The 25,651-nt window shown below is 38.3% G+C and overlaps 1 protein-coding gene and 1 long non-coding RNA gene across 3 annotated transcripts in view; one reads left to right on the top strand and one right to left on the bottom strand.

The window, feature by feature from the left end:
• The window catches only part of CLCN5 (chloride voltage-gated channel 5), a 153,511-nt gene that overhangs the window by 35,988 nt on the left and 91,872 nt on the right, over positions 1-25,651 (bottom strand). For both annotated transcript variants that reach the window (XM_082445147.1, XM_082445146.1), the window contains one exon: positions 10,059-10,205. In XM_082445147.1, coding sequence (XP_082301273.1) covers positions 10,059-10,205 — 147 coding nt within the window. The remainder of the gene's footprint in view (positions 1-10,058; positions 10,206-25,651) is intronic.
• Positions 10,220-25,052, top strand: LOC309651962. Its single transcript, XR_014258503.1, has 2 exons — positions 10,220-21,964; positions 22,268-25,052. It is a non-coding gene; the product is annotated as an uncharacterized lncRNA (long non-coding RNA).

Below are 25,651 nucleotides of genomic sequence, written 5' to 3'. Positions count from 1 at the left end.
TATGTGATAAAAGCAAGTTACAAAATAATAAGTAGATTTTTTTAAAAAAATTAAAGTGTGTGTCTCTGTGTTAACTGGATAGAAAAAGAAGTGAAAGGGTCATAACTGAGTTATTTTGAAGGGTTATCTCTGGAGTGGGAAGTAGTGAGCGGACTTTCACATTTTATATACATGTGTATTGTTTGAATCTTTAACAGTGAGGTGTATTTATGTGTTATATAAGTGTTTCTAAAAAGAAAAATAATGATAATGCAGCTAGAAGAGTAGAGACAAGACATTGCAAAGGGAAGACTTCCATTCTGAGAGGCAGACCACTGGGGTATTTAGAAACAAAGCAGGTGACAGTTTCTGTAGAACACTAGGAGGAAAGCACCGAGAGGAAGATGACTTACTGAATTTTTACATGAAAGTCAATGGGAGGACTTCCCTGGTGGCTCAGTGGTTAAGAATCCTCCTGCCAATGCAGGGGACACAGGTTCCATCCCTGGTCTGGGAAGATCCCACATGCCGTGGAGCAACTAAGCCCATGCACCACAACTACTGAGCCTGTGCTCTAGAGCCCGCATGCCACAACTACTGAGCCCACATGCCGCAACTGCTGAAGCCCACGTGCCTAGAGCCCGTGCTCCGCAACAAGAGAAGCCACCACAATGAGAAGCCCGCGCACCGCAACGAAGACCCAACGCAGCCATAAATAAATAAATAAATAAATAAAGTCAGTCTTTGTGATCACACCCATTGTCCAGCAGTGAGAAGATAGATTCCAACCCTAGCTCCATAACTCACTAATTGTGTCACCCTGGGCAACTGCCTTAACCTCTGTAGGTTTCAGGTTCCCCATCTGTAAAAATGAGGGCATATCAGCATGTATGATTTTTACGGTCCTTTCCTGCTCTCATACTCTATAATTTTAGCAATGATTATTTGTGGGTCATTCGTACATTGTGTTGAATGACTTCTGAGAAGACATTAGCTTTGAGGAATTCCAAATGGTATTTTGATTGCATAGTTATCACAGAATACCCTTCTGGCAAGATCAATAAATGGTACTACCAATCCTTAGAAAAGTTAAGATTCAGCTGAGCAGTGAAGTAGAGCACAACCTGGGACCCAACACTTCCGGTCTGTGCCTAACTAGAGCTATACCAACATGGCCACAGTACCTCTGGAGTACCTGCTAGCCACAGACCCCGGAAACACCCAGCACACACTCCTGAAACATCACAGCAACCCTCTCCTCTACCACATAATGCCTTAAATTGGAACAAGGTGAGGTTCATAATAATCCACTCAGGATTTATTAGAGGCCAAACGCCCTCTAATTTTTTTCTCCCTTTGAGAGGGGACCAAAGTGGTCTCACTAATTAGAAAATAAATGGGGAGCTTCCAGATTCAGCTCTGGCAAGTAAAAAGCTCAGAAGTTGTCTTGCTGTACACTTGAAGCTAATACAACATTATAAATTAACTATACTTCAATTAAAAAAACAAATTAAAAAAGTTGTTGCTCCCATTCGTACAGCAAGAAAAAGCTAGACAAACTGAAAAATCAATAACTTTTCTTGGACCCACCGGAGAATTGCTGCAAGGGAAACTCTGACCCCCAAATCTGAAGAGACAGGCTTATCCAAAAAGACACAGAGAGATCTGCTTACCTGGAGTAGAAACCGCTAGAACCATAACTGGTAGGGCTACTTAAATGGCAACTTTGACGAATTGCTGAAGGCTGTGTGTGGACTTGAGTGAGAGTAAGGAACTCCTGAGCCTGTACTTCGGTGGGTTTTATCTCCAGGAACCCTACCAGGTTCTCAAAGTGAAGAGCTAAGAAGCATGTCCTCCTAGCTCTGAGGAGGAGAAGTGAAGAGGTATCACTGTGAAATAGGCCAGACCTGTCTCTGTAACAAAGGCCTATGCTCCAGGGGAAAATACTTTGCCTAAGCCTTATCCCAGTTGGGGGAAGGGCATTCTTCCCTCTCCAGCCCCAACCCGACCCTTTTAGTCTCACCTAAGGGAAAAAAGCAAAGTCAGTAGGGGTCTGGGCTTCCTGGAAATGGGCTGGGAATGCTGAGGTCAGAGACAGGAGTAGGGGGCAGGGAGAACAAAAAGCTATACCACCGGATTACACTTTGTGAAGGTCAAAGACACAAGACACAGGTCCAACAGACACTGCAATTTAATCAGAAGATTATAAAATAACCTGCTCCCCCATACCATACAACCATACCAATGGGGCTCCCATATCTTAATAACAGTGGATTACAGCTGCAAGACACAGAATCTCTTTCAAGGAATTGTACTTAAGGAAACTCAAAATCAAGAGGGGAGACAAAAACAAGGACACTACAGGAATTTAACCCCTGGCACCAATAATTACACCAAACATTAAACAAAGCCCAACTCCTAGCCAGTTTAACATAAATCCTAACACAAGGGAATTAAACTAGAAACCAGTAACAGAAAAATAGCTGGAAAATGACCAAATACCTGGAAATTAAGCAACATACTTCCAAGTAACCCATGGGTCAAAGAAGTCTGAAGACAAATTTTAAAACATTTTGAAGTAAATGAAAATGAAAATACAACATAACAAAATTTGTGGGATACAGCAAAAAGCAGTACTTAGAAATTTATAATATTAAATGTATATATTAGAAAAGAAGAAAGAGCTAAAATCAAAAGATCTAAACATCACCAAAGAAGACATACAGATGGCAAATAGCAAATGAAAAGATGCTCAACATCATTTGTCATTAGGGTAATGCAAATTAACAACAAGATCCCACTACACACCTATTAGAATGGCTAAAACCTAAAACACTGACAATACCAATTGCTCACAAGGATGTGGAATTACAGGAACTCTCATTCATTGCTGGTGGGAATACAAAATGGTACAGCCACTTTAGAAGACAGTTGGGCAATTTCTTATAAAACCAAACACAGTCTTACCATATAATCCAGAAATTGCATCTATATATTTACCCAACTGACTTGAAAACTTACGACCACAGGAAAACCTACACACAGATGTTTATAGCAGCTTTAGTCGTAATTTCCAAAAGTTGGAAGAAACCAAGATGTCCTATAGTAGGTAGGTGAATGAATAGACAAACTGTGGTATAGCTGGACAATGGAATATTATTTAGGGATGAAAAGGAATGAGCTATCAATCCACATAAAGACATGGAAGAACCTTAAATGCATACTGCTAAGTGAAGGAAGCCAATTTGAAAAGTCTATGTACTGTATGATTCCATTTATAAAGACATTCTGGAAAAGACAAATTTATAAAGATGAAAACAGATCAATGGTTGCCAGGGGCTCAGAAGAAAGGACGCTGAATAGGTAAGACACAGGGGATTTCTTAGGGCAGTGAAACTATTCTGCATGATACTGTAATAGTGGATACAGGTCACTATGCATTGGCCAAAATCTATAGAGCTTTACAGCACAAAGAGTGAACCTTGGGCTTCCCTGGTGGCGCAGTGGTTGAGAATCTGCCTGCCAATGCAGGGGACACGGGTTCGAGCCCTGGTCTGGGAAGATCCCACATGCCGCGGAGCAACTAGGCCCGTGAGCCACAACTACGGAGCCTGCGCATCTGGAGCCTGTGCTCTGCAACAAGAGAGGCCGCGATAGTGAGAGGCCCGCGCACCACGATGAAGAGTGGCCCCCGCTTGCCGCAACTAGAGAAAGCCCTCACACAGAAACGAAGACCCAACACAGCCAAAAATAAATAAATAAATAAATAAATTTATTTTAAAAAAAAAGAGTGAACCTTAATGTATGCAATTAAAAAAAAAATCCCAGGATGGAATGCAGAATGTGGCAAAAGAATCCAATTATATTACAAATTTGTGAAACAGCCTCACTAAAGGGGTAAAGGAAAAAGATGCTGACCCAAGTAACTGGAAATGAGTGGAGTTTGTAAGACTAAAGGCAAAAGAATTTTGTATAAGCACTTTACTGGAGTTGATAAAGTAGTTTCCCACGGAGGGTACGGGTTAACAATTTGAAACCATGCACGTACACTGGAAATGAACAGTTAAATATTGGATGGTGAATGGTGGGAGCCACATTTCTCACTACCTGGAGGGGCAGGTTACAGACAAGCAAGGGGAGGAGGCAAGACCAGTATGGTCTCAAGTTTAGCTTAATATAGAGGCAGATAGTTACATACAGATAATCTATCTATTTACAGATATGTGTAAATACGTGGGTCAGTACACACATATATTTATATTTCCTTACTGAGAGGGCCTAGAAGCAACAACGCCCCAATAGAAAAAAGCACACCTCGTGCCCAGATCTTGGTTTCTAATACCAATCTCCGCTGACAGGAACTAGGGCTCCTTGGAGAAATGGCTGATCCTAGGACTGAGGCAGGAAATATATAACATGGGCCTGGAGCATATTGTAGTACCAGAAAGTAAATAAGTGCTCAAGAAACCTGCACAGTGACAGGGGTATGTCAAAGGGAGACAGAGACAATTGAAAGAGCTCCAAATGCAAAGTTAGAAAAATTGGAATAAAATAAAGTAATAATGGATTATAGCCCAAAGTATTAAACAGATGAGTCCCTACTGATATAAATAAGTGATTGAATAAATAACTGAGAGAGAATAGAGACATCTCCGATGAAGAACAATTCCAAATAGTGTCTGTAGATACTTCACCCTCAAGGAGGTAGAGAATAACTTCCTTAATCTTAAGTGTCAGCTACGCAGTGACTTCCTTCCAAAGAACACATTATGGAAAGGATGAAAAAAGAGTAACTTCACAGTGGAGAAAAGTGACAAACACTACCTCAGCCAGGTGATCAAGGTGAACATCAGCAGTGATAAGTCATATTGATGGTATATACCTTTGATATGATGTGGTAAGAATGACACTTTACCTCTAGTCTTCTTCCCCCAAGCCCCAGTCCAATTATGAGAAAAACATCAAACAAATCCCAACTTAGCAACATTCTACAAATACCTGGCCGGTAATCCTCAAAACTGTCAAGGTCACCAAATACAAAGAAAGTCTAAGAAACCATCACAGCCAAGAGGAGCCCGAGGAGACATGACAACTAAATGTAATGCGGTGTCTTGGATGGGACATTAGGTAAAAACTCAGTAGACCTGAATAAAACATATACTTAAGACAAAAATATAAATATATAAATGGGGGAGAGATTAGAGGGCATACATTCTGAAATCTGACCAGGTATTTTCCCATTAAGGAACCTAAAGGAAGCCTTTAAAGCCTGTGGACCATCATCATAGGCCTCATTTTATGGGGTCAGCATATTAAAACAGGTGAGGTTTATGGCCCCACAGAGCTTTTGATAAGGGCTACTTTTTCTTTTTTTCAAGCTCAAAAAGCAGCGATAACAATTGCCATTCTCCTAGGCTAAGCGTTATAGGGAAGTTTGAATATTATGAGGGTGACGGTTCCCAAATTCCCTTTCCTTCTCCTCCTGGCACCATCCACACAAATGAGTCAGTTTGGGAGAGCCTAACTGAGATGATGAAGGGAGGATTCTCCATGAGCTGAAGCCCAAGGTGTTTTCTGTTTCTCTCTGAAGGAATACTATGATCTTTTTTTACAGCGGGGCAGAACAAACAGAACTGTTTCACAGCTTCCATGGTGGATTTCATGTACCGTCATGTTTTTCATTTTAAAAGTTTTTCCCTTCCCTGGGACATCAGGAGGTTATGCTGAGGCTGGCAGGGGTGGTCTGGGCACGTTCTCACACGTGAGGGGGAAACGGCCTGCTCATACTGCACCTGGGCTTTGAAGTCATCTGTGACTCTTCTGGTTTATTCTCCATGTCTAATTGGTCCTATTGATCCCCACTCTGAAACTTCTCCAGAACTTATTCTTTCCCCCTCTCCATTTCCTGCTGCCTTAATTCAGGCCTTTGCTCTTTTGCCTAGATTGTTCAAAAATAACAGTTTAACTGGTCTTCCAGTCTCCAGCATACTCTTCCCCTGAATCCATCTTCCAGATTGCCATAAATTCTCTAAAACACCAATCTGATCACATCATTCCTCTGCTTTTCAATCATTTGGTGACTCCTTGGTTACAAGATAAGGTCCAAAAGCGCAGACAATCTGGACCCCACCTAGATTTCTAACTAGATCTCCCAACCTATATCCTGCTCCAACTGTCACCATCCCCACCCTTGGAATCTCAGGCCTCAGACACACAGACTCTGTTTCTTGAGCAGAAGACGCTCTCTCATGCTGCTGTGTGCCTTTACCTGTGCTGCTCTCTCTGCCAGGAATGTCTCCTCATTCTACAGTCAGGGAGTAGCAGCAAGGCATGCTAGGTAGAAAGACAAGGAAGCGAGGGGGAAAAGAGAATCGAAGAACATCACCAAAACAACACAGTTCGTATCTGGGTGTTCCAGAAATGAATGAATTGCTGAATTGCTGACCAGGAGTTCCAGGCTGCGGAGGCAGGCAAGTGAGAACAGATGGACTATGAGAATAGCTCTGAAATTTTTCCTGTTACTCAAACCCTTTTTCTATTTGCCTCCTCCTCCCCTTCTTTCAGATCTCTGTGTTTATGTTTCTTCTAATTTACAGACTACTATAACACTACCTCAGATGCATTTAACCATGCCATGCATAATTTATTTATTCATTACTCATAAATCAATCCCTCCAGCCATCTGGAAAACAAGGACCACTTCTACTGCCTTTCAAGCTCCTTTTAACTAATCTTTTTAGTACGTGCCATTGTGCTTGGTACAAAATGTAATATTTTATGCACAGTTTCACCACCAAATATCAAGGACTTTATGACCTTTTTTTTCTGTTGTTGTTGTTGTGTTCACTAGGAAATCCCATGTGAAAACATTAAATAAAATAAGAACAATTAAAAAGCAAAGCAAGAAAATTATATCACTACGGAGTATTGTAAGTGGACTGATTTTTGTGTGTGGCTCATGGAAAACAGCCTCATTATTATATGGTCAGACCTTGGAAACCACAAGTAGTAATTCTCCTGTAAAGGCCAGTGAAAAGTGGTGAAGGACTACTCACGTAAAACTATATTCCACAGTCATAAGCAATGTCAAAATCTTGTCTGCCTCAGTTTTCTAGTTTATTAAATAGGAATAATGGATACTTGCCCCAATCACCTACCGAGAGCAACGTGAACACAGAAAAACTACTTTGGTCATACAGATGCCATATGAAATCACTTTTCATTAGAAGCAATGACAATAACTAAGCTAAACCACTCTGGTTTAGCCAGAAGGCTAAAGTAGAGGTAGCCAGTTTAAGCTAATGGATACCCTAACTGACCACTTCACTAGAGCCAGTAATTGGTATGACTGACTCACTATGGTTGTAAGTACTCATAAATGGACATGATACACACATGTCCCTTTTATATTAGTAGGCAAATAGGAAAACCCACTAAATACCAAACCATGAATACCTTTCTTTTATGAACTTTCAATTCAGGGGTTCTCTTCTACTGTCACGGCCCTGAGGTACCTTTACCAGGCAAATTTCTTGTTATCCTTTTGAACCTGTGGTTTTCTTACCTGGATATTCATCCCAAGTTGGGCACCTCCCCTCAGAGGAGCCTTCCCTGACCTTTCCAACTACTGTGGTGTTCCCCAGTTATCATCTATTGTCATTCAGTTTATTTCCATCCTTGTACTTATCACAATGTGTAATTAACTAGGGAATCTGCTTATTTACCCAACTAGATCTAAATTCCAGATCAGCTTGGATCTTATCTATGTTAATCCTGCCACTGTATTCCCAGTGCCTATAGCAGTACCTGGTTCATACCAGGTGCTTGAAAAGTATTTGTTGAATGAGTATGTGAAGGAGTTTTGTCCTCACAGTGACAATAAGGTTAATTCAAACTTCTTAGCATGACATTCAGGCCCCAATTTACTTATTTGGGCTTATATTCTGCCTTTTTATACCTCTGTATATTATGCCTGTTGCTACCTCTGTAAAAGCTTGCTTTCTGCCTCAAATGCTCTTCCTCCTACCAAATAACTTACCTTTCAAGGCCCTTCTCAAACACACCTTTTCTGTGAAATTTTTTCCAATCCTACACACACACACACACACACACACACACAGAATGCGTCCTCTGCTAAGTCCTTATAATATAGGGTTATAATAGACATAATAATGATGATGATTATGATAGCTAACATTTTATTGAGCATTAACTCTATGCCGGGTACATAAGCACTTTATATGTTATTATCTCATTTAATCCTGAAAACAACTCTTAAGAGGTAGGTACTATCATAAGTACTTACGTGTCTGTTAGGCTAGCTAGAATCAACTTCATGAAGGCAGGGATGGTGCCTTAAAGCCTTGCTAATTCCCAGAACCTGTATCTGTAATGTCATAGGCCCTTAATACAAATTTGCTAAATAATGAATTCTGATAGTAGTTTCTTGTCCCCTGATTTCACTTTGAGAATGGCAATCCCAATCACTTAAAGAACCAGACAATAAAGTATATAAATTTAATCTTAAAGTGATACAGTCCTTTCTAATTACAACAAGAAACTCAGAAGTCATAAAAGAAAAGGGTTATATACCTAGCTATACAAAAATTTTAAAATATTTGTAGATTAAAAAAACAAAGATAACAAAGGCAAACCAGAAATAGAAAATATACATATTCAACCTACATTAGACAAAAGATTAATAGTAATAATATAAAGGGCTCTTATAAAAAAATAAGAAAAGATAATCAGCCCATTAGAAAAACAGGAACATCATATGAACAGGGAACTTCCAGAAAAAGAAATTTTTTTTGGCCACACCGTGCAGCTTGTGGGATTTTAGTTCCCTGACCAGGGATTGAACTCGAGCCCTCTGCAGTGACAGTGCAAAGTCCTAACCACTGGACCACCAGGGAATTCCCCAGAAAAAGAAATGTAAATGGTTAATAAACATGAAAATATGCTCAAGCTCATTAATTTTAAAAAGTGAAAATTAAAACAATAATAGGGATGTATTTATTTATTTATCATATTGCAAAGATGAAAAAAGAATTATAATATTTAGCACCAGCAAGGCTGGTGAAAGGGGAAATAAGCACTCTTACACGCTCATGCTACAGAAATGCTCTCATACACTTAAAAGATACACACACACACACACACACATGCACATGGTTGTCCATTGTGGCACTGTTCGTAATAGCAAGAGATTGGAAGCAACTGAAATGTGCATCAATAGAAGCTTGGTTAAGTAAACTATGGTACAGCTATACCATGAAATTGTATGCAGCCAATGAAGAGAATGACGTTACTACATAACCAAATAACAGATAAGGGGAATTCTCATTTTATAAATATATTCCAGATAATAAGAAAACAATTATAAAAAGGGGAAAGGATTTGAACAGACACTTCATCGAAGAGGATATAAGGTTGGCAAATTAAGCACATGAAATGATGTTCAACATCATAAACCATTAGGGAAATGAAATTAAAACCATGATGAGATAACACTACATAGCTGTTAGAATGGTTAAAATTAAAATTACTGAAAATACTAAGAGCAGAACAAGTGGAAGAACTACCATACATGGCTAGTTCAGATGCAAAATGGTACAGCCACTCTGGAAAATGGTTTGGCAGTTACTTACAAAGTTCAGCATACATTTATCACACAACCCAGTGATCCCACTCCGGGGTATACAACTCAGCAAGAGAAAGGAATGAACAACTTAAATGAATCTCCAAGGCATTAAGCTCAGTGAATGAAGTCAGTCTCAGAAGTTGAAACTATGTGACTCCATGTATATGACATTCTCAAAAAGGAAAAACTATGAGACAGAGAACAAATCAGTGGTTACCAGGGCTTGGGGGTGGGGGAGGTCTGACTGCAAAGGGTAATAAGAAGGAATTCTTTGGGGGTGTTGAACTGTTCTGTATCCTGTCGGTGGTGGTTATTACAAGTATCTATGCATGTGTTAAAATTCACAGGACTGTGTGCCAGGAGATAAATAAATGTTATTGTATGTACATTGGAAATAATTTTTAAAAAGATAAATTGTCATCAGCAGTAATGATACCTTCTATTTCTCCATCTAAGGGAGGAACATCATCTCTCATGGAGAAATCCATAGCTGTCCCTGGTATGTCCATCAAGTCCTCATCACTGGAGCTGCTCTGGAAGCTGTTGAAACTCCCCTGCTGAAAGCCTCTGTTATCCATGGCTCCTGCACAGAAAAAAAAAACAGGAGGCTTATTACAATGACTTCCAAGCCCCTTACCACTTATTCTTTTTTTATTGTGGTAAATACACATAACATAAAATTTACCATTTAAACCGTTTTAAACTGGCAATTCAGTAGCATTTAGCACATTTACAATGATGTGCAATCATCACTATCCATTTCCAGAAATTTTTCATCATCTCAAACAGAAACTCACTACCCAGTAAACATAACTTCCCATCTCCCTCCCACCCCAGACCCTTATAACCTCTATTCTCTTTCTGTGTCTGTGATTTGCTGATTCTGGATATTTCATATAAATGTAATCATATAAGATGCGGGCTTTTGTGTCTGACTTCTTTCACTTCTCATAATTTTTTCAAGGCTCATCCATGCTGTAGCATGTATCAGTACTACATTCCTTTTTAGAACTGAATAATACCCATTGTATGGATATACCACATTTTATTTACCCATTTATCAGTTGATGGACATTTGGGTAGTTTTCACCTTTTGGGTTACCACTTATTCGTATGTCCTCTTTCGTGCTCTTATTTTGACAGTATAGACATACAAACTACTTAGCACAGTCAGTTACCCTCCAGATATAACATACCGCTACCCTTACCATGTAGTTGATATTGGTTTTTTGAGAACCATTGCAAATAAGCAAATCAAATGAGGACATGCATACAAAACTCATGGGAGTTCACAAGTAAATAAAAACTTGAAATAAAAACTAGACAGCAGTATTGAGAAATGTGCTAGCCATCTGGGAGTGGAAAAATATTATTTTATGCCTCTGGCTCTCCCAGAGTTCTTAACGCAATATAGATGCACAGAAATACTGGGAAAAAGAGGCATACTGTGCTGTTCAATGTTGTTCTCTGCTCAAGAATTTAATATTAAAGATGAAACACTTTCCACATCCCAAGTGGGAATCTTCAGATCATAAAATTTTATTCAAAAAAATCTTAGTATATTGATCTTCTTTAAAAAAAAACAAACAGCATTACAGCCAACTTTATCTAGCCCTGCAGCTCCCCACCCCAGTTTCTGATGAAATCTTCATCAAGTTTCATAGTCAACAAAGTTCTATTCGATTAGGCAAATAATACTCTTTTTTAAAAATTTCATTCATTCATTCATTCATTTTATTTTTGGCTGCGTTGGGTCTTCGTTGCTGTGTGCAGGCTTTCTCTAGTTGCAGCGAGCGGGGGCGCCTCTTTGTTGTGGTGCGCGGGCTTCTCATTGCGGTGGCTTCTCTTGTTGTGGAGCATGGGCTTCAGGTACGTGGGCTTCAGTAGTTGTGGCAAGCAGGCTCGGTAGTTGTGGCTCACGGGCTCTAGAGCACAGGCTCAGTAGTTGTGGCGCACAGGCTTAGTTGCTCCACGGCACGTGGGATCTTCCCGGACCAGGGCTTGAACCCGTGTCCCCTGCATTGGCAGGCGGATTCTTAACCACTGCGCCACCAGGGAAGCCCTAAATAATACTCTTTTAAGAAACTTCTTACTCTGGGTTATCAGAATTATGTGTGAGAATGTGGTAAAGACCAAATACTTTAAATTAAACTTTAGGGGGACTTCCCTGGTGGTCCAGTGGTTAAGACTCTGTGCTCCCAATGCAGGGGGCCCGGGTTTGATCCCTGGTCGGGGAACTAAGATCCCACATACTGCAACTGGAGAGCCTGTGCGCCACAACTAGAGAAGCCCGTGCACTGCAATGATAACCCCGCACAGCCATAGTTAATTAATTAATTAATTAAAAATTAATTAATTAAATGTTAGGCCTAAAAAATTGCAATCACAGCAGTTAAATTAAATATTTTAAACATTGAGCATAAAGGAGAAAGAACCAACATTTACCAGGACTTCAATTAATTTTCAGGCCCTGGGCCATGTGCTTAAAGTGAACTCTTTCACTTAATTTTTCCAGCGTTCCTAAGCTGTGGCATTAGCACTCCTAGTGCAGATGAGGAAACCAAAGCTCAGAGAGACTAAGTAACTTGCCCAGTTAGTGTTTTTAAAACACGGTAAGCTCCAAATCATGTGTTCAATTTCACAACATCTCACTTATGATAAAGAGGTCAGCCTGATGGAGAAGGTCAGCATGAGTGACATTTATGAACCACCTATTATGTATGAAGCATTGTGGGATAGTGGGACAGATACAGAAATGATGCTGGGTAGGCCAGATGAGATGAAGACTGAGAGGCAAAGACTTGCAAGAGTTATCAACATCAAGGTGATGACTGAAATCAAGAGAACAGATATTCCAAGGGAAATCTGCCATTCACTTATGGATAAGGATGAATATAAATAAAAGAAACACATTCTCAACAACCTTCTTTAGTATACACCAATAGCTTGAACTCTGTGCAGACATGAATCTAAACAACAGGTTCTCCAGGAACATTACCATGCTTCCATGGTGACATAATGGTCAGGTGGAGAAGGGAGGGTCATTTACCCAGAGGTACTAATAATTTAGAAAATTATCTATCATAAAACCATTCCCTCAGCTACAAAATCTCTAACCTTCCTATGTGGATCAAATGTTTCCTAGGATACTAAGAATCCATGCTTTGCATCTTCAGCCCAGCTCCCTCGCTGCCAGCCAATCCTTCATCCTCACTAGACTTCCTCCTGCTCTATCCTGCTTCCTTCATGCCCCTTCTCTGAGCACACCTGCAAAAATGCATTTATACGAATTCCTCTGAATTATGATTCTAAGCAAGAAGGTGACAAAAGCGGCCTCTGCTGCCGCTTCCGAGTCTAACCTGACTACCACAGGATCCTTAGCAGGTTTTTCCTATTACCAACGACACATAGGAAATTCTGAATCTCTCAGTCTTCCCTCCTGTCATCCAGGAAGAAGTGTCTTTAATCTTTATTTAAGAAAAAAATTAGTCTCTCTACTTTGCTCTCGATCTGACTGAGATAACAGATCCTTACCTGCCTTACTCTGAGTTACTTTATCTTATCCTTTAAGGAAATCTACTATCTCTAGCCCTCATCTCTATCTCAAGCTCCAGTCCTTAATTCCCAAGAATTCCATTTGACACTTCTGTTGCTTCTTCAAACTCAACAGGATGAAAATGAAAAACAAGCAGAAATAACATTAGCCTAAACACAAATAACAAAATCCAAACAAGGCATGTTTCCTGCCCTCACCCCTCACATCAACTTTCCCTTTTAAATATAGGTGGCATCAGAGTCAATAGTTACACTTAATATTTGTCTAACTCTGGGATTTACTACGTTCAACAAACCTATAAAAGCAATCTCAAAAGTAGGTATTCCAGGTTTCTAGAAATCTTAACAGAAAACGAGCACCATTTTAGCTGATGAGAAGAACTTGAGAGATTTTCTTTCTGTTTAAATTCATCCAACGCCTGTGAATTCCAGTGACTAGCACTGAAAGTAGGCAAGAAAATTTGCAAAACGATGCAGAATCCTTTCCCTCTCTCTTCACTGGTTATGTGCTTCATTCAGGAAATGATTTAAAATACACAGTTCCAGCAACTCTACATTAGCCACACAAATCATAGGAAGAAAAAGTATGGGGAGTCCAAAAATAATTTATATTTGGCTTTGGAATACGTCCTGTAGTCATATTTTCAGAAGGTGTACCTATTGTTCTGGGAATTCATTAAAACAAAATAATGACGCTACAAGATGAAGACTCAACAAAGGAGAAGCTGGAAATCTCTTCCGTTTCCCCATTAGGACCTTACAAACTCCTTCCTGCAACCCACTGACACAGAACAATCCAGCTAAATTGAGCTGCCTCATTTCAAACATTTCATGGAACAGCTATCTGGTTCAGAGTTTGGGTTATAAAGTGCTTCTTTAATAAGTACATAGAAATAAAGGGTCAACAAAAGAAAATTAGAAGCAGCAAGCAGATCAAGCAAAACATGCAACAAACTGGAGTTCAACAAAGAAAAAAAACATAATCAGTAAAACTCAAAGTGATATTTTGCCCGTGGATAATCCATTCTGGTAGTCTTTGGTTTTATTTTGCAGATATAAAAAAGTTCCAGACAAAAAGTTAAAGCAGCAGAATAATGAGGAAATAGTTTAAGGTTCCTCAAAGTTGAGATTTGATCCTGCATTTAGTTGAACTCCAAGCCTATTGCTCTTTCCATAACACTCTGGGGCTTCCCTATGACATGTCAGTCCAGAGAATGGCACATCTGGAATAAATCAAACCTCTAGATGGTCACAAGCCTGAGGTCAGCCAGAATTTAGGGTAGACCAGGAACAAAGTAACAGGATTTGATTTATTATCCCAACTAGTGGATTACTATAGGGCTTGTCATACAGTGAAGGGTTATGGGGGGAGGGCAAACAGGGGAAAATGTTTGGTTGATATCTGCATTACATAGCTGACACTTTCAGTGCCTTTTATCACCTTCTTGCTTAAAATCATAAGCTGGTTCCCCATTGCCTTTTGGGTCAAGTTTACATTTCTTTGTATGGTATTCAGAGCCCTATCAAATCTAGATCTCATCTACCCAGACAGACTTATCTCCTGCCATAGATTTGCTATACTCCACATAGGCCATGTACTTTTACACCTCCATACCTTTGCTCAGGCCATATATTCTCTCTGAAATCCCATCCAGCCCCCATCCTCTTTTTGGCCTGGTGAAATTCCCTTCAATCCATCTAGGGCCAGCTCAAACAGGCTTTCCCTCAACACCCCCTTTGTTCAGACATCTATGCCGATTGCATAATCTCTTCCACTTGAGTCTTGTGACTACACCATATCCTTCTCATTTTTGTGGTCTCATTTTGTGGTCTCATTTTTGTGTGAGCTTTTATTTATATGGGTTCTATCTATAGATATTTACTGAATTAGAAATCAAAACCCAGAAATATTCAAAATGAATATTTGTTAATGTAGTTGTTGTGGAACAACAACTCTAGTGTTGTTCCAGAGAAGGTATTCAATAAATGCTTATTGAGGAGGATTCTAGTTGGGGAGGAATGGTTAATAGCCAGTCAACATATTTATATAGCCAATACTCAATAAATCTATGCCTTGCACTATGAGGGTAGAGGATTAAGGATACAAAAAGCGTTTGTTACCCTGTCACTGCTTTCAAGGAATTTATGATCTAGTTGGGGAGGAAACTTCCACATAATGTAATTATACAACAGCTAAGTGTTAAACTGTTAGAATAAAAGTGAAATTGGCATTTAGAAAATGGAAGGGAGATTGTAAGCTAGAGAAGGCTTCATGGAGGAAAGAAGGTATTCGAGGACCAGGAAGCAAAATGGCCAAAGGCTTGAGATGAGAATGAGGCTGGCATCTGTGCTTGACTAGAGGACGGGGTAGCTGTATGTGAGCAAATGGTTGGGAAGCCAATGGAGTCACTGTAGTTTTTGAGGAGCAACATGATAAAAACATAGTTTTAGGAGGTAAGTGTGGCCGCAGTAGACTGGAAGAGAGGATGAAAAGGCTAGGAAGGCAGTTCACCACTTCCAGTTTCAATGTAGGTCATTTAGGATGGAGGAAGAAGGGGGAAAAGGGGAGGAGGAGGAGTGCATATTCCCAACAGTTGTACTGAAAGAGCCAGGTGGGGATGGGGTGGGATGGTGCTAATTTGTGGTATGGCATACTAGCATCTTGTTTAACTAGTGACAGCAACACATGTTGGTACAAACAAATTAATACCTCCATCTCAACTAGCCCATTTGGCAAAAGCAAATGTATAAACCAATGGGCAGGCTGATACACATGACCCTTCAAATAAAAATATAAAGTATATCACATATTCCAATGTTAACAAGCACAAAGAAGCAATAAACTTTTCTATTTCTTATTTTGGTTCAAGAACTATAACTGTTGACCTGCACATGGCATTCCGTGTACGTAACATATGCCAGATACCACAAATGTGGAAAAGGGAGGATGCAAAAGGAAAACAGAGTAAGAGAGGCATTATACAACCTACCAAGATACGAGTATTGTCTTATCATTTAAAAGAAAGAACATTAAGTCAATCCTAAGTATAACATTGAAGGTGATAAGAACTGGCACATACATAAAATCACCCTTTTTCTACCCACTATACTTTGAGCTACTTGAGGACAGGGTGCCTTAAATCTGTGTTCCTAAGTGCCTGACACAAAGAGAGAGCTCAGTAAATAATCTAGTTTATACTCCAATTCCAGTTTTAGTTACTTTATTTTGAGATGCAGAAATGAAATGCAAATCATGGACAGTAGTCTCTGAGGTGCCTTATTTCAGAGGTTTGGGCCCATCCTTAGCCCAAGGCGCACCTTCTCTACCTGTCAAAATTTCAAGTAAAAAGTCCCAGGAGGAAATAACAGTGCTTCTTCTCACAGTGTGGTCTTCATCTGGGAGTCATCCTCACAGACAAGTAGGGGTTATGAGAAAAAACAGAACTCAGAGCAGGCAGTACGAGAACAGCAGTTCTCAAACTTTTTGGTCTCAGGATCCCTTTAGTCTTCAAAATTATTGAGGGACCTAAAGAGCTTTTATTTATATGGGTTCTATCTATAGATATTTACTGAATTAGAAATCAAAACCCAGAAATATTCAAAATGAATATTTGTTAATGTATTTAAATATAATAATACTCATCCCATTATATGTTAACATTAACTTTGGGGAAAAAAATCTACATTTTCCAAAAAAAAAATTAGTGAGAGGCATTTTGCAAATCTTTTTTTAAATTTTTTAAATTTTTAAATTTTTTATTCTTACTTTTATTTATTTATTTATTTATTGGCCTCACCACGCTGCTTGCGAGATCTTAGTTACCTGACCAGGGTTCGAACCTGGGCCCCCTGCAGTGGAAGCTCAAGAGTCCTAACCACTGGACACCAGAGAATTCCCACAAATTTTTTCAATGTCTGCCTTAAGAGGACACATATTCCATTAGCCACCAGAGCAATGACATCAGCACCTATCATACAGCCTCTAGAAAACTCCACTGCATATTCATGAGAAGATGACAATGAAAAACGCAAAGAAAGTCTTAATACTAATATGAAAATAGTTTTGACTTTGCAGACCCCATGAAAGGGTCTCAGGAAGCACAGACCACTCTTTGAGAATTGTTAAAGGAGAGAAAGAACACAGAATGGAGAAACCATACTTGGGCAACATTCATGACTGGTAAGAAGGAGGAAGAGGACAAACCAGTCAGATGAGACCATGTTGACAGATGAAGGAAGTGGAAGTGAAGCAAACCACAAACTAATATTTCCTATAAATATTTTTCCAAAGGAGAAATAGCCTTGATATATAAAGAGATTGTTGAAATCATTAAAATTGAATCCCAACAGATGAAAGGGCAAAAGATATTGGTAAGTAGATAATTTATTAAAGAAAAGGGGGAAAGGGGTTTTAAAAATTCAGCGAAATTAAAATTGAAACAATAATATGCTATTGTCCCTTAGCATTTCTTCGGTTTTATCTCAGAGATTCTTTCTTTCTTTTTTTTTTTTTTTTTTGGCCGTGCCACATAGATCGCGGGATCTTAGTTCCCCGACCAGGGATCAAACCCAGGCCCCTGAAGTGAAAGTGCCAAGTCCTAACCACTAGACCACCAGGGAATTCCCTCAGAGATTCTTCAAATATGATAACACTGATAGAAAGGCTTTCAAGAGTGACAAATAAGATGGCTAGAGAAGCACCCTGAGGTTCAAGGACAAGAGCCTGCCAGGCCTGACAAAGACACCACTCATATTTTATAGATCACTTTCACTTTGGAATATATGAGTAGAACACCAAAATAAACTTTAAGAAACTGAAATATAGCATTACATTGAAAGATTTGCCTACTGTAAATAAGGAGAGTTTATTCCAAGAACACAAGACTGATATCACAAGGGAAATTGTCAACATCATTTATCAGACTAACAGATAAAATTTTAAAAGCCATAATTATCTCAACAGATGTCAAGAACAGATTTTTAAAATTTATATTTATTCCAGATTAAAATATTTTAAAAATATTCCAGGTGGAAAATTTGTTTCTTGACATGATACAGAAAATTTAAATTAAAACCAAGAAGCAAAATCTCATTCCCCTTAATACAGGAAGATAATGATGCCTCCTGTTGCCTATTATATTTAACATGGTAAAAGAAAACTTTAAGAGGAAAAAAGTGAAGAATGCATATAGGAAAGGAAGAAATATATTTTGATGTTTGGATGCATGAATACATATCTATATAACTCTAAGAATATTAACTAAAAATAACTAAAGGTAATAAATGAATTCAGAAATTATAAGGCAAATAGACAAAAAACAACTGCATTCCCATGTACTATCATAGAACTAGAAAATACAATAATTTATTTATGACAGAGACATACACTTGAAACACAATATTACTGTAAAATTTATAAAATCCAAGTAGGAGGAAAAAAAGAATGACATAAATCAACAAAGAAGTATCATGCTCTTGGATAGAAAGTCTAAATATAGCAAGAACAAAACAGACACTAATCTGAATTGTATTACAACTATATATTAATCTAGAGTCCCTATGGCATCCTTTAGATAACTTGAAAGATTGATAGTGAACTTCACCTGGAAGAATAAGTAGGCAAGGATACTAGTGTATATATTTTCTTAAGTAAATATGGCAAACATAACCTGTCAGATTTTAATCTTCTACAAAGAAACAATCATCAAAACCTTATGGCACTGGATTAAGAATAGAGATTCTAGCAGTGGACACACACTATTTTAAGAACTTAATAGCTGATAAACCAGAAGCAACAAAACTATAAGGAAAGAATCAACCACTTTTTAGTAAATAGTTGAGGGACTGCTAGATATCAAAATGGAAAACATCACGATGAAGAGTAGCCCCCGCCTGCCGCAACTAGAGAAAGCCCTCGCACAGAAACAAAGACCCAACACAGCCACAAATAAATAATAAATAAATAATAAATTTTTTTAAAAAAAGGAAAACAATGTACAATTACAACATATACCACATTGTGATAAATTCCAAATGGGTTTTTTTAGGGTTGATTTTAAAAATAACACAGAATAGTATATTCATTCCAGATGTGGTGAACAGGCAAAGTTATTTCTGACCATGGACAGATACAAAATGGATTAATTAATATGTACTAAAATAAATAACTTTTTGCATCAGGGAATGTATGCAATAAAATGAAGTGAAAAGAACAGAGGAACAAATCTGTGTCATCATTGATAAAGGTAATAAAAAAGGTGGATGCACATATTCAAGTAAAGATTAAAGGAGGATTTCTGGTTTCTGGCCAAGCATGTAATAAGGAGCTTGGAAGTTCTCATTCCCATCCTCACAATGAGAAAAAATTGAACAAACTGAAAATCAACAACTCTTAGATCCATCAGAGAACTCAGATTACAGGACAAACTACTGTCCCCAAACTTAGGGAGACAGACAGGCGGATACAGAGAATCATAGCTTACACTGTGGAACCCTCTTTGAGAACCAGTGCCAGGGTAGGAGAACCTAAACTGTAATTGAAGAATAGCTAGAGGCTTAGTGTGGACAAATTTGAGAGTTAAGAACTCCAAAAGGCCCAGTGAAGACCAGAGAAAAATCCCCTCGTGCTTCCAGTAGGGGCAGGAAAATGAACAGGGCATTGTCTTCTTTTTAACAAGGCTGGCCCTCAAGAGAAACTATTTTACCAACGCCTAACCAACTTAGCGGAAAGGAAAACTGAAGTCTAGTTCCCTCCAGCCTTCCTGTCTCACGTAAAGGAGAAAAAAACAAAAGAAAATAAAACTGAGAAGCACTTGTGAAGTTCACAACCAAGGGGGCACAGGATTAATAAAAGACTGAAACCTAATCATAGGACTATAGAACGCATCCCTTCCTCCATGCCTTACTAACACATCAACAGGGCTCATGAATAACAATAGGAGAATACAACTATAAGAACTGCAAAACCCAAATACATATGAGAGACAAAAACAAAGACATTAGAGAAAATTTTAGCCTCTGACACATACAGATACAGCAAACAGTAAACATATCGTAACCCCCATCCAGATAAACATAAAATCTCACACTAAAGGCCTATTTACTTTAGTTATTTTTACTCAGTATATCATTGTCCAGCTTTCAAAAAAAATTCCAAGGCATATTAAAAGACCAGGAGAAAAAAAAAAAACCACAGCATGTAGAGACAGAGCAAGCATCAGAACCAGAGTCAGATGTGGAAGGAATGTTGGAATTTTCAGAACAGCAATTTAAAATAACTATGATTAATATGCTAAGGGCCTTGGAAAAGGTGGACAACATGCAAGAACAGATGGCTACTAAAGGAAAAAATCAAAAGGAAATACTAGAAATGAAAAATGCTGTAAAAAAAAAGGTGAAGAATGCCTTTGATAGATGCATCAATAGACTGAACACAGCAGAGGAAAAGGATCAGCAAGCTTGAAGAAATGTCAATAGAAACTTCTAAAACTGAAATGCCAAGAGAAAAGAAGAATGAAAAAAATGAAAAGAATATCAAGAGCTGTGGGACAATTACAAAAGGTGTAACATACGCATAACAGGAATAACAAGAAGAAAAGCTGCAAAAGAAATATTTGAAGCAATAATAATGAAGCAATAATGAAGCAATAAAAACCACAGGTCCAGAAGCTCAGAGAACATGAAAGAGGATAAATATATACATACATACATACTACAACTAGGCATATAATACCCAAACTGCAGAAAATCAAAGACAAAGTCCTGAAAGTAGCCAGAGGAAAAAACACCTTACCTATAGAAGAGCAAAGATAAGAAATACATCAGACTTCTCTTCAGAAACCATGCAATCAAGAAGAGAGAAGAGTGAAAAATATGAAGTATTGAAAAGAACCACCAATCAAGAATTCTGAATCCAGAGAAATTATCCTTCAAAACTGAATGAGAAATAAAGACTTTTCTCAGAAAAGCAAAAATTGAGGGAATTTGTCAGCAGTAGACCTGCCTTGCAGGAAATGTTAAAAGATATTCTTCAGAAAAAAGAAAAACGACAGAAGTCAGAAACTCATATCTATGTAAAGAAAGGAAGAGTGCGGGCTTCCCTGGTGGCACAGTGGTTGAGAATCTGCCTGCCAATGCAGGGGACACGGGTTCGAGTCCTGGTCTGGGAAGATCCCACATGCCGTGGAGCAACTAGGCCCATGAGCCACAACTACTGAGCCTGCGCATCTGGAGCCTGTGCTCCGCAACAAGAGAGGCCGCGACAGTGAGAGGCCTGCACACCGCGATGAAGAGTGGCCCCCACTCACCGCGACTAGAGAAAGCCCTCGCACAGAAACGAAGACCCAACACAGCCAAAAATAAATAAATAAATAAACAAATTTAAAAAAATAAAAGAAAGGAAGAGTGGTAGAGAAAGAATAAATTAAAGTAAGATAAAATACTTTTTAATTCTTAATTGATCTACAGACAACAGTTTGTGCAAAATAATAACAGCAACAACATTCAGTGATGATATCTTATGGATAAGTGAAACGAAAGACAGGAATGTTATAAGGGACAGAGGGAGGAAGTAGGAATACTCTGAAAATAAGGTACTTGCATTATTACTCATGAAGTAGAATTGTGTTATTTGAAAGGAGACTTAGATTAGTTGTAAATGTATATTGAAAACATAAGGGCAACCACTAAAAAAAGTAAAAAGATAAAAAGGAAAGGAAAGAAGTATGATTAATATATAAGAAAGGAGGAAAAATGGACTCATACAAAATGGTCAATTAAAACTAGAAGGCAGGGCTTCCCTGGTGGCGCAGTGGTTGAGAGTCTGCCTGCCAATGCAGGGGACACGGGTTCGAGCCCTGGTCTGGGAGGATCCCACGTGCCGCGGAGCGGCTGGGCCCGTGAGCCACGGTTGCTGAGCCTGCGCGTCTGGAGCCTGTGCTCCGCAGCGGGAGAGGCTGCGATAGTGAGAGGTCCGCGAGGAGTGGCCCCCGCTTGCCGCAACTGGAGAGAGCCCTCGCACAGAAACGAAGACCCAACACAGCCAAAAAAAATAAATAAATTAAAAAAAAAAAAAACATATAAAACTAGAAGGCAAAGAAAGAGTGGAAGATAAAATAAGAAAACAACAAGGGCAACAAATAGGAAACAGTAACAAATATGGCAGATAATGTGGACTCAACATATCAGTAATCACTTTAAACAATAATAGTCTATTAAATATACCAATTAAAAGGCAGAGACTGCCATAGTGGATAAAAATACAACACCCAACTATGTTGTCTATAAGAAACCATGCTAACACTAATTAAAAGGAAGCTAGAGTAGCTATAATAATTTCAGAAAAAGCTAACTTCAGAGCAAGGCAAATTATCAGGGATAAAGAGGTATATTACAAAATGATAAAGGGGTCAATTCTCTAAGAAGCCATAGGAATCCTTAATGTGTATGTGCCTAACAACAGAGCATAAAAATACATGAGGCGAAAACTGACAGAATGGCAAAGAGAAATAGATGAACCCACCATTATAGTTGGAGACTTCAACAGCCCTCTACTGGAAATGGACAGATCCAGAACCAGAAAATCAGTAAACACATAGCTGAACTAAATAGCATCAACCAACTGAATCAAGTTGGCAAATATAGAATCCTTCATCTAACAGCAGCAGCAGAATACACTTTCTTTTTTTTTACACTTTCTTCTTAAGCTCACATGGATCATTCACAAAGACAGATGACATTCTGGGCCCTGAAATACAACTTAACAATTAAAAAAAAAAAACAGAAATCGTGCAAAGTTTGCTCTCAGATCGTAATGGAATTAAACTAGAAATCAACAACAAAAAGGTAGCTGGAAAAACCGAAAATACTTAGAGATTAAAGGGCACACTTCTAAATAACACATGGGTCAAAGAATAAGTCACAAGAGAAATTAACAAACATTTTGAAGTAAATGAAAATTTAAAATCAAAATTTGTGAGAAGCAGCAAAACCAGCACTTAGAGATAAATTTATAGCATTCAATGCATATATTAGAAAAGAAGAAAGGTCTAAAATCAACCCTCTAAGTTTCCACCTTAGGAAACTAGGAAAAGAAGGGCAAATTAATCTCAAAGTAAGCACAAGAAAATAAATAATAAAAATCAGAGCAGAAATCAATGAAACTGAAGACAGGAAATCAATAAAATAAATCAACAAAACCAAGAGTTGGTTCTTTTAACAGATCAATAAAATTAGTAAACCTCTAGCCAGGTTAACTAAGAAAAAGAGAGAGAAGATACAAATTAATAATGTCAAAAAAGAAACAGGAACCATCACTATTCATCTTATGGACATTAAAAAGATAATAAAGGAATATTGTTAGAAAATCTATGCTCACAAATTTGATAACCTAGATGAAATGGACTAATACCTTGAAAAATATAATCTACCAAAACTCACACAAAGAGAAATAGATCAGTGAATATGCTTATATCTATTAAATAAGTTGAATCACTAATAACCTTCCAAAACAGAAAGCACCAGACCCAGATGGAATCACTAGTGAATCCTACCAAACACTTAAAGAAGAAATTATATCAATTCTCCACAATCTCTTTCAAAAATAGAAGCAGAGAGAATACTTCCTGACTCATTTTATGAGACTAGCATTATCTTAATACCAAAACAAGACAAAGACAAGAATAGAAAACTACAATATCTCTCATGGGCACAGTTGCAAAAAGCCTCAACAAAATATTAGCAGATCGAATCCAACAATGTATAAAAAGAGTTATATGCCATAACTAAGTATGATTTATTTCAGGCATGCAAGGCAGGTCCACCATTAAAAAAATCAATTAGTATAATGCATTACATCAACAAGGCTAAAGAAGAAAAATCGTAAGAACATATCAATCGATGCAAAAAAAAAAAAGCATTTGACAAAAATCCAACATCCACTCATGATAAAATCTCTCAGCAAACCAGGAATGAAGGGGAACTTCCTCAACTAGAGCTAACATTTTAAACTTAATGGTAAGAATCTAGATGCTTTCCTGCTAAGACCAGGAATAAGACAAGGATGTCTGTGCTCACCACTCCTATTCAGCATCATACTAGAAGTCCCAACTAATGCAATAACAATTAGAGGAAACAAAAGGTATACAGTTTGGGAAGGAAGCAATAAAACTGTCTTTGTTCACAGACGACATGATTGTCTACATAGAAAAAAACTCCTGGAACTGATGAGCAACTCTAGCAAGGTTGCAGGATACAAGGTTAATATACAAAAGTCAACTACTTTCTTGTATATCAGCAATGAACAACTGGAATTTCAAATTAAAAGCACAATGCCATTAGAGCTGTAAAATGTGCTGCTGTGGGGAGGACCAAATGAACCAGAAATCATTACTCCTTCTAGCCTGGAAAATCTCCAACATTAGTTTACACCATAGGAAACGATCTTTTTTGCCTGTATCATGAACAGCCACTCTGGGGTAGTTGAAAGAGTTTATAATAAAGCTTTTCAATTGGAGATTGTGGCTATAGAGATACTCATCAGAGAACTATAACAACGTTAGTGATTCCCAGAAAGTCATCACGCTTGGAGGGCAGGAAGCCTCTCCACGATGCATGTCATCTAGGAATAGATCATGTCATGAACTCTCTTTCTACACCACTCTTATAGAGAACCTGGCAGTGTTTTCCTAAACAGATGCCCTAGTATCAAAAGCTCAACTGATGGAGTGAGATGTAAACCCCTAGCATAGTAGGAAAATACACATAAAGGACTGGAGAGAAGGAAAGAGTTCAGGACTGGTTGTCAGGAAACCCGGTCCCGACTGTGTCCCTTTCTCCTCTGCCTCTCTAAATATCAGTTTTCACATTTGTAAAATGTGAGGATCAAGCTGCTTCCTCACCCCACCCACCAAGGATTATAAACTCTTTGAGGGCAGTGCTAAGTCTTAGCTCCAGAATCACACATCTAGGTTTGGCCAAGAATAAAATTGTAAAAAAAAAAAAAAAAAAAAACTAAACACAGTGCCATTTACATTAGCATCAAAAATATGAAATAATTAGGTATAAATCTAATAAAATGTGTACAAGATCCTAATCAAAATACCAGAAAGTTATTTTGTGGATATCAACAAACTGATTCTAAAGTTTATATGGAAGGGCAAAAAAGTCAGAATACCTCACACAATATTGAAGGAGAAGAACAAAGTCGGAGCACTGACATTACCCAACTTCAAGACTTATTAAAAAGCTACAGTAATTAAGACAATGTGGTATTGGTGGAAGAATAGACAAATTGATCAATAAAACAGCCTAGAGAGCCCAGAAATAAACCCACACAAACAGAGTCAACTGATCTTTGACAAAGAACAAGAGGCAATTCAATGGAGAAAGGACAGTCTTTTCAACAAACGGTACTGGAACTGGACATCTACATGCAAAAGAGAAAATGAATCTAGACACAGATCTGCAACTTTCACA

The sequence above is a fragment of the Balaenoptera physalus genome, assembly GCF_965194825.1.
Source record: "Balaenoptera physalus genome assembly, chromosome: X".
Classification (NCBI taxonomy): Eukaryota; Metazoa; Chordata; class Mammalia; order Artiodactyla; family Balaenopteridae; genus Balaenoptera; species Balaenoptera physalus.
The sequence above is the reverse complement of the archived record's forward strand: the minus strand, read 5'-3'. Positions and strand labels throughout refer to the sequence as shown.